Source organism: Cynocephalus volans, chromosome X (assembly GCF_027409185.1).
Source record: "Cynocephalus volans isolate mCynVol1 chromosome X, mCynVol1.pri, whole genome shotgun sequence".
NCBI lineage: Eukaryota > Metazoa > Chordata > Mammalia > Dermoptera > Cynocephalidae > Cynocephalus > Cynocephalus volans.
The window spans coordinates 142875944-142890453 of NC_084478.1; the positions used below are offsets into that span (position 1 = coordinate 142875944).

Below are 14510 nucleotides of genomic sequence, written 5' to 3' on the forward strand. Positions count from 1 at the left end.
GCATGAAGATTTTAATAATGCTCAGAATTTCTTTATCAGGAACTAATATAAAATTTATCACTTAGTATTTGGAAAAAGAAAATATTCAATTATATCCATTGGTTAATAATGGAAAACAGTCACCTACTAACATTCTCTTTAATTATTTGACTAAACTCCCCCAATGAACTTGAGGAACAGCCTATATGAAGACCTATGAAATAACACGGGGTTTGGTATCATATGAAAGCACTGGACTAGGAGACAAAAGACCTGAAGTTAAATTTCAGTAGTATCTCCTCCTAGACATATGACCTTGAGTAAGGAATTTATCCTCTCTAAGCCTCCTCATTTATAATATGGGGATAATACCTGCCTTGCCTACCTTATTGGATCACTACATGAATTAAATAATAGAACATATGAGAAAGTACATTGAAAGCTTAATTTTAAAGTGCTACAAGACACTTAATATCATTGTTATTAAAATATTGTCACTACTATTGCTATATTTTTAGTAAGGGAAGATATGACAAAGGACTGCACTGCTTACATTAGTATTCTGCATGTCTAGTCCCAATGTGGAATGAGTGGATTGTAGGGAAGGACACTAGATAGTTATTCTCACTCAAGATGTTCAGAGCATTGCTTTACATTATTTTAGGAAATTCAAATAGTAGACACACTCACATTCAAATGTATGTACTCAAAGACAAATATAAATGTTTGGGGATTATTCTGCTTTGGATTTACCTATCCTTCTAATGGAGCAAATATGCAAAAGCTCACTTTATAGTCGTAAAAAGAAGTCAGAGAAAACACAGGCATATAAGGCAAACAGGGAAAAGGAAATTTGTAGTCAGATGTGTGCCTGCTCACTAAAAACAGCAATGCTATCTAGGAGCAGAACTTGCTTCTCCGAGAACAGATTCAATAATACCAACTTCAACAAACCTATGTCATTCAAGGCACTATGACAGATGCTGGGGACACAAAGATAAATTAAACATAATTCCTGATCTCAAACACCTTATAGTCTAGCAACTGAAAATGTATACACTGCCAACTGGAATAGCTCAAAATCAGCATATTGAAACAACCCCTTGACTCAGTCTGTAGTCAATCCAGCTGCACTTGATACAAAGGAATACCACTCCAACAAAGCACATGTCAATCAACTCAAAACACAATGGTTAGATTTTCATTTTAAGCATAAAAATGATGAAAACTAAAATTAAGGTTTTAATAACAATCAGAAGTCAATTTTTAATATTACATTCAATAGATAACCAAGCAGGAGTTTATTTCTATTATCATTCATACAAAATGTTAAAATTCAACATATTTAAAACTCACTCTTGTTCCAGGAGGCAATCCTTCTAGTTCTTTAGGCTTTATAAATGTACGATGCTGTGTACTGTGATCCACTTTCTCCTTGAAGGTCAAAAATTGTAGTCTGCATTTTGTACAATGATGAATTCCTTTATTCTGTTCACAGAAAATATTATAATTGATATTAGAAATAATAACTTGTACCACCACAAATCCTGGGACTGGAAATTGTTCTTGTTTCTAATATTGAAATAACTTTAAAACCAGTATTTTACCATCTCCCACTACAGATAGCAAAATATTATTTCATTTTTAAAAAGCACTCACTGCATTAGAATTTTAGTTTTAAAAGTACTTATTATTACCATATAAGCATCCAATATAAAAATTATATCAATTAGGTTCTAATGGGAAAAGTCAATTATAGTGTGAAAGCTCTTTTAATTATAAATTTGAAGTATAAACTGTTCAAACACATTATACTGTAAAAACAAGTTATATTTTTATCCTTGCAAACAGTAAATTCTTTTTAAGTTTTGCTATTTCCATTTGTTTCACAAGTTGGTAAAATACATTAAAGTTTCTAAAAACAGATCTAACCAGACACTGCCAAGAAAGTTATGCTACAGAAATTGTTGTATGAAGCAGTGCTGTCCAACAGAACTTTCTGCAATGATGATCATGTTCTATAGCTGCAATGTCCAAGATGGTATCCAGTAGCCATATGTGGTTACCGAGACCTCGAAATATGGCAAGTGCAACTGAGAAGATGATTTTCTCATTTTATTTAATTTTAATTAGTTTAAATTTAAATAGACACGTGAAGCTACTGGCTATGATATTGGACAGCATAGGTATAGAAGCATAAATGAAAACTGATCCCAATCTATTGTTTGAGAACCAATTGACTGAGTCCCTCCTCAAACCTAGTCCTATTATTATTTTACCAACGGAAAATAGGACCCGAGAGAAATTTAAGTTGCTTTCCCATAGCTGGGTAGTGTCTTCTCTACTATATATTATCAATTGAAATCTTCATGTATATGCTCTCATTAATTTAAAAAAATTATATTTATATATAAATTTGGAACAACATACAAATACTAAAGAATGTTTTCTCTAAAGCTGAAGCTTCACCAGCACATTATTTCCACATAAAACATAATCATTTACCCGGAAGGGAGTGCCAGCCCCCATGGCCCGACCCGCTGAGGTGAGCCCAGGAGACCTGCATGGTGCTGGGGTCTCATTCTACAACCACAGATTCTGGAACAGGTCCCAAGGTGTTTAACATAACCACCACCACACCTACTGTCAAGCAAAGACAATTTCCCACCACAGTAGCAGTCAAGGCCACTCCACAGCTAACCTCAGTGTAACAGAAGAAGCAAACCCTCTACCAAATGACCAAATGTCAACGAAAAAATACTAGATCTACAAATAAACAAGAAGAAATGACACCACCGAAAAAATACAGTAATGATCAAATGTCAGACTCCACGGAACAGGGAATCCTTGAAATGTCTGAAAAAGAATTTCGAGCAATGATCTTAAGAAAACTTGAAGAAATAAAAGACTGAATTAGAGAACACAATGAAACAGGAAAAAATATCCAGATTATGAAGGAGGAAATCTACAAAGAGATTAATACCTTAAAAAATAGTGCAGCAGAACTTCTAGAAATGACTCACTCAATGAAATAAAAAACACAACTGAGAGCTTGAGCAGCAGGGTAGAGCAAGCAGAAGAAAGAATTTCAGATCTTAAAGATGGTCTTTTTGAAATAACTCAGGCAGACAAAAAAAAAAAAAGGAAAAAAGAATTTAAAATAATGAGGAAAATCTGAGAGAGATAGCAGACAATCTCAAGTGTTCTAACATCTGAATTTGGGGTATTCCAGAAGGGAAGGAGAAAGGAAAAGGTATTAAAAACCTATTCAAGGAAATAGTAACAGAAAACTTCCCAGGTGTAGAGAGAGATATAGACCTTCAGATCCAGGAAGCTCAAAGGTCCCCAAACAGATTCAATCCAAAAAGATCCTCCCCAAGACACATTATAGTTAAATTTGCAAAGCTCAAAGACAAAGAGAATTCTAAAAGCAGCAAGAGAAAAGCGCCAAGTCACTTATAGGGGAACCCCCATCAGACTAACAGCAGACTTCTCAACTGAAACCCTACAGGCCAGAAGAAAGTGGAATGATACATTCAAAATACTAAAAGAAAAAAATTGCCAGCCCCAAATTCCTTACTCACCACGGGTCTCCTTCAGAAATGAGGGAGAAATAGTGTATTTCCCAAACAAAAGTTGTGGGAGTTCACCACCACACGACCGGCCCTGTAAGAAATTCTCAAGGGAGTATATGAATAATGATGACCACTATCACAAATACACAAGAAAGAGCAAAACTCACTGTTAAAAAGCTAGACCCAGGGCCGGCCCCGTGGCGCACTCGGGAGAGAGCGGCGCTCCCGCCATGGGTTCGGATCCTATATAGGAATGGCCGGTGTGCTCACTGGCTGAGCGCGGTGCGGGCGAAACCACACCAAGGGTTGCGATCCCCTTACCGGTCACAAAAAGACAAAAAGACAAAAAAAAAAAAAAAAAAAAAAAAAAAAAAAAAAAAAAGCTAGACCCAAGTATATATACTGTCTTCAAGAGACCCACCTCACCTGTAGAGACACACACAGACTAAAAGTGAAGGGATGGAAAAAGATATACCAGGCAAATGGAAACCAAAAACGAGCAGGAGTAGCTATTCTTATCGGACAAAATAGACTTTAAATCAAAAAACATAAAAAGAGACAAAGAAGGTCACTATATAATGATAAAAGGATCTAAATAGCTAGAAGACATAACAATCATAAATATATATTCACCCAATACTGGAGCACCCAGATACATAAAGCAAACACTCTTAGACCTAAAGAAAGAAAGAGACCCTGATATGTTAATAGTGGGTGATCTGAACACCCCTCTCTCAGCACGGGACAGATCTTCCAGGCAACAAGTCAACAAAGAGACACAGGATTTAATCTATACCTTAGACCAACTGGACCTGGCAGATAAATATACAGAACATTTCACCCAACAACTAAAAAATATACTTTCTTCTCATCAGCTCAAGGAACAGTCTCCAGGATAGACCACATATGAGGTCACAAATCTAGTCTCAGCAAATTTTTAAAAACTGAAATCATTCCAAGTATCTTTTCAGACCACAATGGACTAAAATTGGAAATTAATAATAAGCAAAACTCTGGGAACTATACAAATACATGGAAACTAAATAATAGGCTCCTGAACAACCTATGGGTCCAAGAAGAAATTAAACAGGAAATCAATAAATTTCTTGAAACTAATGAAAATAAACATACATCATACCAAAACCTGTGGGATACTGCAAAAGCAGTACTGAGAGGCAAATTTATTGCAATAAATACTTACATCAAAAGAATGGAAAGACTTCAAATAAACGACTTAACACTATACCTCAAGATCTTGAAAAACAATTCACACCTGAAGGTAGTAGACAGAAAGAAATAATTAAGATCAGAGTAGAAGTAAATGAAATAGAGACTCCAAAACAATAGAAAAGATCAGCAAAACAAAAAGTTAGTTTTTTGAGAAGATAAATAAAATAGACAAACCATTAGCTAGGTTAACAACAACAACAAAAAGACGGAAGACCCAAATAACAAAAATCAGAAATGAAAAGGGACAAATTACAACTGATACCACAGAAATATGAAGAATCATTAGAGATTATTATAAATAACTGTATGACAACATATATAAAAATTTGGAAGATATGGATAAGTTTCTAGACACACACAAACTACCCAGACTGAACCAAGAAGAGATAGAAAATCTGAATAGACCAATAACAAGCAACAGATTGAAGAGGTAATCAGTAATCTTCCAACAAAGAGAAGTCTGGGTTTGGATGGCTTTACAGCTGAAGTCTATCAAACTTTTAAAGAGGAATTAATACCAATTCTCAAACTATTCCAAAAAATTGAAACAGAAGCTACTCTCCCAAACTCATTCTATGAGGCCAACATAACCCTGATACCAAAACCAGATAAAGATACAACAAAAAAGGAAGATTACAGGCCAATATCCTTGATGAACATAGATGCAAAAATCTTCAACAAAATATTAGTAATCAGAATACAGCAACACATTAAAAAAATTATACACTATGATCAAGTAGGATTCATCCCAGGGATGCAAGGATGGTTCAACATACAGAAGACAATAAATGTGTCAACAAACTCAAGGACAAAGACCATATGATTATTTCAATAGATGCTGAAAAACATTTGACAAAATTCAACATCCCTTCATGATAAAGACTCTCAACAAATTAGGTATAGAAGGAAAGTATCTCAAACACAATAAAAGCCATTTATGACAAGCCCACCGCCAGTATCATTCTGAGTGGGGAAAAACTGAAGGCTTTTCCCTTAAGAACAGGAACAAGACAAGGATGCCTACTCTCACCACTTCTATTTAACATAGTACTGGAGGTACTAGCCAGAGTAATCAGGCAAGAGGAAGAAATAAAGGGAATCCAGATAGGAAAAGACAAAGACAAATTTCTCTATTTGCAGATGACATGATACTATATATATATAAACCTAAGACTCTATCAAAAAACTCCTAGAGCTGGTTAATTACTTCAGTAACATTGCAGGATACAAAATAAATGCCCCCAAATCAGTTGCATTTATATACTCAAATAATGAACTAACAGAAAGAGAAATAAAGAAAGTAAGCCCATTTACAATTGTTATGAAAAAAATAAAATACCTAGGGATCAGTTTAACCAAGGAGGTGAAAGATCTCTACAATGAGAACTACAAACCACATCTGAAAGAAATTAAAGAAGACACAAAAAGATGGGAAGATATTCCATGCGCTTGGATTGGAAGAATTAACATTGTGAAAATGTCTATACTACCCAAAGTGATCTACAGATTCAAGCAATCCTCATCAAAATACCAATGATATTCTTCACAGAAATGGAAAAAAACAATCTTACATTTCATATGGAACAACAAAAGACCCCAAATAGCCAAAGCAAGTCTGAGCAAAAAAAATAAAGCTGGAGGCATAACACTACCTGACTTCAAATTATACTACAAAGCTAATGTAACCAAAACAGCATGGTACTGGTATAAAAATAAACATTCACACCAGTGGAGCAGAATTGAGAACCCAGAAATCACCCCTCAGGCTTACAGCCATCTGATACTGGACAAAGGTAACAAAAATCTACACTGGGGAAAAGCCTCCTCTTCAACAAGTGGTGCTGGGAAAACTGGATATCCATATGCAAGAAGAACGAAACTAGATATGCAACCTCTCACCATAAACTAAAATCAACTCAAAATCGATTGAAGACTTAAGTATAAGACCTGAAACTATGAAATTACTAAGGGAAAATATAGGTGAATCACTTCTGCAACTAGGTCTGGGCACTGACTTTATGAACATGAGCCCAAAAGCACAAGCAGCAAAAGAAAATATAAACAAATGGGACTATATCTAACTAAAAAGCTTCTGCACAGCAAAGGAAACAATCAACAGAGTGAAATGACAACCTACAGAGTGGGAGAGAATTTTTGCTAACTATGCATCTGACAAGGGATTAATATCCATAATATACAAGGAACTCAAGCAATTATACAATAAAAAAACTAATAAACCAATTAAAAAATGGGCAAAGGAGCTGAACAGACATTTTTCAAAAGAAGACATACACATGGCCAACAGGTACATGAAAAAATGCTCAACATCACTAGTCATCAGGTAAATGCAAATTAAAGCTACAGTGAGATACCACCTCACCCCAGTTAGACTGGCTATAATCAAAAAGAAGGTGAATAACAAATGCTGGCTAGGGTGTAGAGAGAAGGGAACACTCCTACACTGTTGGTGGGACTGTAAATTAATACGACCACTATGGAAAATGGTATGGAGGTTTCTCAAACAATTACAGATAGGTCTTCCATACAATCCAGCAATCCCCTTCTGGGTATATTCTCAGAGGAATGGAAATCATCATGTTGAAGGGATACCTGCACTCCATGTTCACTGCAGCTCTGTTTACAATAGCCAAAATATGGAACCACCCTAAATGTTCATCGATGGATGACTGGATAAGGAAACTGTGGTATATATACACCATGGACTACTACGCTGCCATAAAAAAGAATGAAATTCTCCCATTTGCAATAACATGGATGAGCCTGGAGAAATTATGTTGAGTGAAATAAGCAAAGTATAGAGGGATAAACGCCACGTGTACTCATTCATACGTGGGAGCTAAGAGAGAAAGAAGGAAGAAAAGAAAGACCACAGTAGTGCATTGGACTTGCAGAGGGAGATTCCTTGGGCTACAAAGCGGTGTTGGGGGAGGGAAGCAGGAGGGAGGTTGGAGATAATTGGGTAGGGGACATGGGGTAAAAATGCAATTTGTGGTAATGTGTACGCTGCCAGTATGATTCTGGCCTTCACATCTTGGGTACGAGGGGTGACAATCATCTTTATATCTCATGAATATTCATAACCAATAAAAAAAATAGTAATAGCAAAGAGAAAGCTTCCTGTAGCAGTGGGAAGAGAATGAAGGTACTTTAGTTTAGAAAAAGGCGCATAAAGAGCAAATAAGCACCTGTAATATAATAAAATAATATGCTTTTTAGAAACAAACAAACAAACAAAAAAACCCCCAAACAACAACAACAAAAAACACAATCATTTAGGAATACCAAATGAGGTAATGTATATGAAAGTGCCTAGCGTAGTTACTGGTGCATAGCAGGCATCTGATGAATAAAAGTTCTTTAAAAGTTCAAAACAACGTATATGACAGTGATTCAAAAAGTCTGTGGAAAAATGGAGTTAAAAGACAATACGAATCTTTCCATAAATTTTTGAAGACCCCTCATAAATACAATGTGTGTGTATTACTAGTTCAGTTTCATCTTCAGACTGTTTTAGAAGTGTGGTGCATTTGATCATATCATAAGTACAGTCAACATTAAAAGGTTCACCTATATGTGCTCAAGAGAGAGAGGGAAAAGGGAAAAACTCAGTCAAGAAACAGATAGCAAGATAACAGGGCACACACAAAGTTCCCCAGAGTGCAGTTCCCAGAAATCTTTCCTCTACCTCTACTGATACCTCATTCGGTTTCATGGCTTTAAATAGCATCCTTCCAACTGTCTACTTGACATCTCTACTTGATGTCTAATAGGCATTTCAAATCAACAGGAACAAATCTGAATTCTAGATTCCCTCCTACCCATCTTATAGGGGAAGGGGGGTGGCACAAAATCTGGTCCTTCCCTAGTCTTCTCAATATGTTAGTATATGGGAACTCCATTTTTGCAGCTGCACAGGACAAAAAAAACCAAAACAAACAAACAAACAAACAAAAACCATGGTCACTCTTAACTCTTCTCTTTCTCTTACACCCTACATTCAACCCATTAATAAAATCTGTCAACACCTTAAAAAGTCATTTATAATCTTTTCACTTCTCATTATCTCCAACCACTGCTACCATACTAGTCTAAGCCACTCACATGGATTCTTCCAATAGTGTATCTTCTCCTCATTTCCACCCTTTCTCCCACTACAGTCTATCCTTCCCATAGCTGTCAGATCTTAAAATGCCACAGATCTTTCACATGCTTAAACCCTCCAATGGCTTTCCATAACACTCCAGAATCCTGACTCTGGCTTTCAAGGCCCTACACGATCTGGCTTGCATTCTGTTCCTACAACCTCATCTCTTACTACTCTTCCTCCTGCTTGTTTACGGTGCTCCAGTCATACTAGCCTCCTTGCTGTTACCTGAACGTCCTAGGTACATACTCATCTCACTGCCTACTTACTGTTTCCTCCGCCTGGAACATTCTCTCCCAGATAGCCATATGAATCACTCCCTTATTCCCTTTGGAGAAGCACTCTTTGACCACCCTATATAAAAAAGAGAAACCACTCCTTCACCTAAGCCCTAGCACTCCCTACCCACTTGTATTTTCTTTCCATGATACTTACCACCAGCTGCATATGTATACATTCAGACATCAGACGCACACGCACACACGTTATTTTTCTCCACCATAATGCAAATTCCAGAGGGCACAAGCTTTGCTTTGCTCATGTCTATATATAGATCCCCAATACCTAAAACAGTCCCTGGCATATATTCATACTAGGCACTCAATAAGTATTTATTAAGTAAGTAGTGAGGCAGACAACAAGAGACTTAAAGTGAGTACACATGGGCAGCAGGCACAATTTAGTTCAAAATGTCTGCCATTCCATTCAACGAACATTTGCCCAGAGCCCTGAGATAACAGACATTAATATACTATTCCCTTAACTGGACTCAAATCTTGCACATCTCTCTCATGCATGTATGCTTCCAATGTGCTAAGGACAATGATGATCCAATACATTTTTTTAATAACATAATGCTCAACCAAATAAACAGGATTTGTTCCAAGGGTAGAGAAAAAGTTGTCTGTGTTGAACTTTTTGACAAACACTATATTTTTGGGGTGATTTGAGGGATTTTTCAAGGATAATTCTGACTGTACTTTCTGCCTTTAGATTTAATGTCAGTGTGAAATATGAATCTGTGGTAAAAGCTTGGGCTCTAAGTCAATTTTTGGCTGTGCCATTTATTAGAGAATATGACACTGGGTAAGTTACTTACTCGCTATAAAGCTTTGTTTCTTCATCTACAATATGGACACAATCATATACCTGCTTCACAGGGTGGTTGTGAGGATTAAACAAGATAGTGCACATAAAAGCACCAGTGGCTGTCATATGACAAGTGATTAGTATAAGTTAACTGCTTATTGTTATTATTAAAGAGCTAATGAGGATATTTAACACATCTGGAATCTCCCTTAAAAGTTGTACAACCTGATTTTCTAGCTCTAAAATCACTCAATACATGAAAATATATTCTTTTTAGGAAAAAGTTGTAACCAAAGTCTTCAAAAATAAAATGAACCATAGATTTAACAATTCTTAATAAGAATTGCACTAATTGCACTAGTAATGTCATTTCATTACAAGCTTATAATCCTGCTCAGCTCTGGATTTTTGAGTCTTTTGTGAATAATAATGCAAACTGCAAATACCTTGAGGGATGCCTGATGATCCTTCTTGTCAATAGATTCTTTCCTCTTTACTGCTGATTGCTTACCTCTTAGGTACTCCAAAATGACCAAAAAAATTGAGCATCTGCAATGGACTGAATGTTTTTGTCTCCTCCACCCCACCCAATTCATATGTTGAAATCCTAACTCTCAAAGTGATGGTATAAGGATGTGCGGTCTTTGGAAGGTAATTAGGTAATGAAGGTAGAGCCCTCAAGAACAGAGATTTCTCAAGAAATGCTAATGGTACTATGCATATAAAGGGTTCAATGGTCAAATAAGTTTGGGGAACATTATATACTATGTTCCATTCTTGGAAATTTATAATATCTATTAGCATATTAAAAACTCTGAAAAGTCTTGTTTCTAAAAACAAACAAAAACCCCCATTAATTTTGTAAATACAGCCATTTACCAAATTTCTTTCACAAGGAACAATTTTAGAGGGGAACATCTATTAACATCTGATAGAACACTGTTGAGGAAACCCTAGAAAGATTTTGCCAGAGGTGGCAAAATTTAAGAACTTTAAATTTAAGAATTTAAAATATTCTTAAATATGAGGTGGCCTACCAGGACAAAAAATAAGTATGTTGGTACCATTCCAATCATAACATAGGTGATCTTGAATGTATTTGGAAATTCTACTTTTATGGTTTTTTCCAATTAACAACTACAAGTTCATTTCATGATTATTTAATGACTGGAACCAAAAGCCATGTTAGCACCAGTGCTAAATAAATTGGCCATGACAATTTAATCCATAGTAAGAAAATGTAATGAGCTGATCAGAGAAGGCAAAACTTGATTCAGATTCAGTAAATCCACTGACTTCTGATTTTGGCAAAGGCACTGCTGCTAGTCCAAACACTCAAGAATAGATTCACTGTTTCATCAAAGCACAAAGGATGGTCTAATAGTTTCAGGAAAAGAATCAGTAAGCATAAAATCAGAATTCAAGGCAAAGGTGTAAGCACTAATACTGGTATCCCAAAAATTACATAGCAGAACTGGCAAAAGTCATGCAGCAAACAAGTTATAACCTAACTATAATTCTCTGGCATAGTTCACGTATCTGGTGATAAGTGTCATTGCTGTTTCCTTTGTTACTCGCTGCTACAAAAGACCACTCTGGGTCACTGATGACAACCATATGTCTTCTCACAGTAAAAAGTGGGCTAGAGGGCTGGTCCGTGGCTCACTAGGGAGAGTACGGTGCTGATAACACCAAGGCCACGGGTTCGGATCCTATATAGGGATAGCCGGTTAGTTCACTGGCTGAGCGTGCTGCTGACGACACCAAGCCAAGGGTTGAGATCCCCTTACCAGTCATCTTTTAAAAAAAAAGTGGGTTAGAGAGTGAAAATAAGGCTTGAAGGGAAAGAGGAAAACAGAAGGTTATGAGTCCTCAATCTTATCTTCCTCAGTTCAAACTTATCCTTTTTCCGACTCTTGGTGATCACCTTCAAAATCATCCCATTCCCACCATTCTTAGACTGTAAAATATCCAACCTAAATATTTCACTCATCTTCCCTTTTTTACTCCACTCTGGGGTTTCTATTTCTAGCTATCTTCCAGAACTTTTGCTATTTATGACCCTCAGCATCATCAGAAAGCAGGCAAGGAAAAGAAGTGGAGGTTTCACAAGTAATTGAGCATGAACTGTAAATTAATTGTGCCACTTGGAACAACTTTGCTGTCCATCCAGAACAAATCTAACCAATGTTCTAAGTCTTTATCTATATCAACATCTATAGATATTTATATCTTTTCACAAAGACAACATGCACGAATAAGAACTGCTAAATCTCACCTGATGCTTCATGTAATGATTCATGTAGGGGGTTGCCATTCTGCTAACTTTGAGGCAAAACGGACATAGCAAGTTCTTAGTGTTTTCATGGAATGCTCTAAAATGAACTTCTACATCAGAAAAGGCTGATGATCTAAACTGGCAAACCTAGAAACATAAAGGTTTAGTTAATTTGAAATTTTATAACTTATATGCAATACAATCGAAGTAGCAATCAATGGCAGGTCATTTGTTTAGAAGAACATTATGTACAACTACTCCAGCTCTACTGTCTATACAACCAAGAATTTCATTACTGCAAGTAATAAAGATAGTCCTTTTTTTTTTTTTTTTTTTTTTTTTGGTAGCTGGCCGGTACCCAGTAAGGGGATCCAAACCCATGACCTTGGTGTAAAGACAATCTTTGAAACAGAAAAGTTATCCTCCCAAATTTAGGGATATATTCCAAAATATAGCTAGACTCCATTCTTCTTTTCAGATCTATCATCCCCTACCTTGACTTGAATTTTCAAGCTCTTGACACCTCTTGTTCTGTAAAGTTTCTCCTACTATATAAAACAGAGTACTCTCTTTAAATTTTAAATAGCATCCAGGCCATACCAGTGGAAATTTACCTTCATCTTGCTTTCTTGTTACTGGGAGTCACTTCAAATTCTGAAAAATCACTAGTCCCAAAGGATTTAATTGGGTTCTCTATAACAAAGAGTGTTTCCTATTTCCTTGGCATGTCTATTTTCTTCCCTATTTGAGGAGCCCATATGTTTGTTTCTCCACTAGGGTGTTTCTTTATCTAGTATAGAGGTCACCAAACTATGGCCTGCAGGTAAAATCTAGTCCACCATGCCCACATACAATGCATGAGTTAAACCAAGGGAGTTTCCACTAATGAAGAAGGTCTTCAATTTTAGTACAGTAACTATTTTTATTTAAATGGTTAAAAAAATCAAAAGAACAATACTAACTCATAGCACATGAAAATTAAACAGACACCTAAATAAAATGTGTGTACCTGGCAAACATATGGCATTTCACCAGGTTTATGAGTGTCCTTCATATGTTGTAAAAGAACACGCTCTGTTGAAAATGATAATTCACAAATTTTGCAAATAGCTGAAAGTAGAAAAAAACATACCACTTTAAGGAAGTATATAAAAAAATATTTACTTTGTACATTTATAACAACAGCAAGTAATAATAGTAATGGTAGTAGTAGTAATAGTGATGGTAGTTCTGACAATTCCATAGCTGTTAACTCTGTAACGTTGGTCTAATGACATCACTTATACTGGCTTATTTAATTCTTATAACATCCCTGAGGGAGGTCCTGCTCTTTTTATCCTCATTTTTTCAGACAAGGAACCAGAAGCAGAGAAAGTGTAAGTAAACTTGTCTGAGATCCCACAGCTATATTAAGAGGCAGAGCTGGGATCTGAATCTAAGCTGTCCTATTCCCAGACTCTATAAATTTTAACTACCATTGTACAAATCAAGGCCATTGATTTCAAATTTTAAAACCACTGAAACTGGGAGCTCTAATTTAGTCCCCTATACCTAATGATTGAGTTATGCCAAGGAAGTTTCCACTAATGAATTATTTACAAGAGAGGCTTCAATTTTAGTAACAAGTTTTATTTAAGTGTATAAAAGTTATAACTTGTTTTTCAATTTTGCCCTCAAATTACTAAATCTGTTTCTTATTCTTGTTTTTCTCTTAGAATTCTTAAGGTTTCCTTATAGTTCAGATGATCAAAATCAATAAAATTCAGGTCTTCAATAACATTGTTACTTACTAGAAAACCCATGGGGTGTGTGTGTGCTCTCAATGTGGCACTGCAGCTGGAAGGGTGTGGTATACTGCCGATAGCAGTGCTGGCAGGTGGTGTGGTTTTCCCAGCTTTCACTGTCCTGTTTCTCATGTTCCAAGTGGTGTTTCATGTGGTTCATAAACCTATAAATGATTGTCAACAGGTGCAAAAATTCAGATTTATAACCGAAGAAAAATCTCACAAATAAGTATCTGGACCTAAATTATTTATTTATTTATTTATTTGTTTGTTTGTTTATTTATTTATTTATTTACTTACTTACTTACTTACTTACTTACCGGTAAGGGGGTTGCAACCCTCGGCACGGTGTGGTCCGCACCACGCTCAGCCAGTGAGCCCACCGGCCATCCCTATATCTGGACCTAAAT

General features: G+C 36.1%; 1 protein-coding gene across 1 annotated transcript in view; it reads right to left on the reverse strand.

The window, feature by feature from the left end:
• The window catches only part of ZNF280C (zinc finger protein 280C), a 44340-nt gene that overhangs the window by 14258 nt on the left and 15572 nt on the right, over nt 1-14510 (reverse strand). The window contains exons 8-11 of the mRNA XM_063084084.1: nt 14107-14264; nt 13326-13426; nt 12317-12463; nt 1336-1467 (exon numbers count right to left, since the gene is read on the reverse strand). Coding sequence (XP_062940154.1) covers nt 1336-1467; nt 12317-12463; nt 13326-13426; nt 14107-14264 — 538 coding nt within the window. The remainder of the gene's footprint in view (nt 1-1335; nt 1468-12316; nt 12464-13325; nt 13427-14106; nt 14265-14510) is intronic.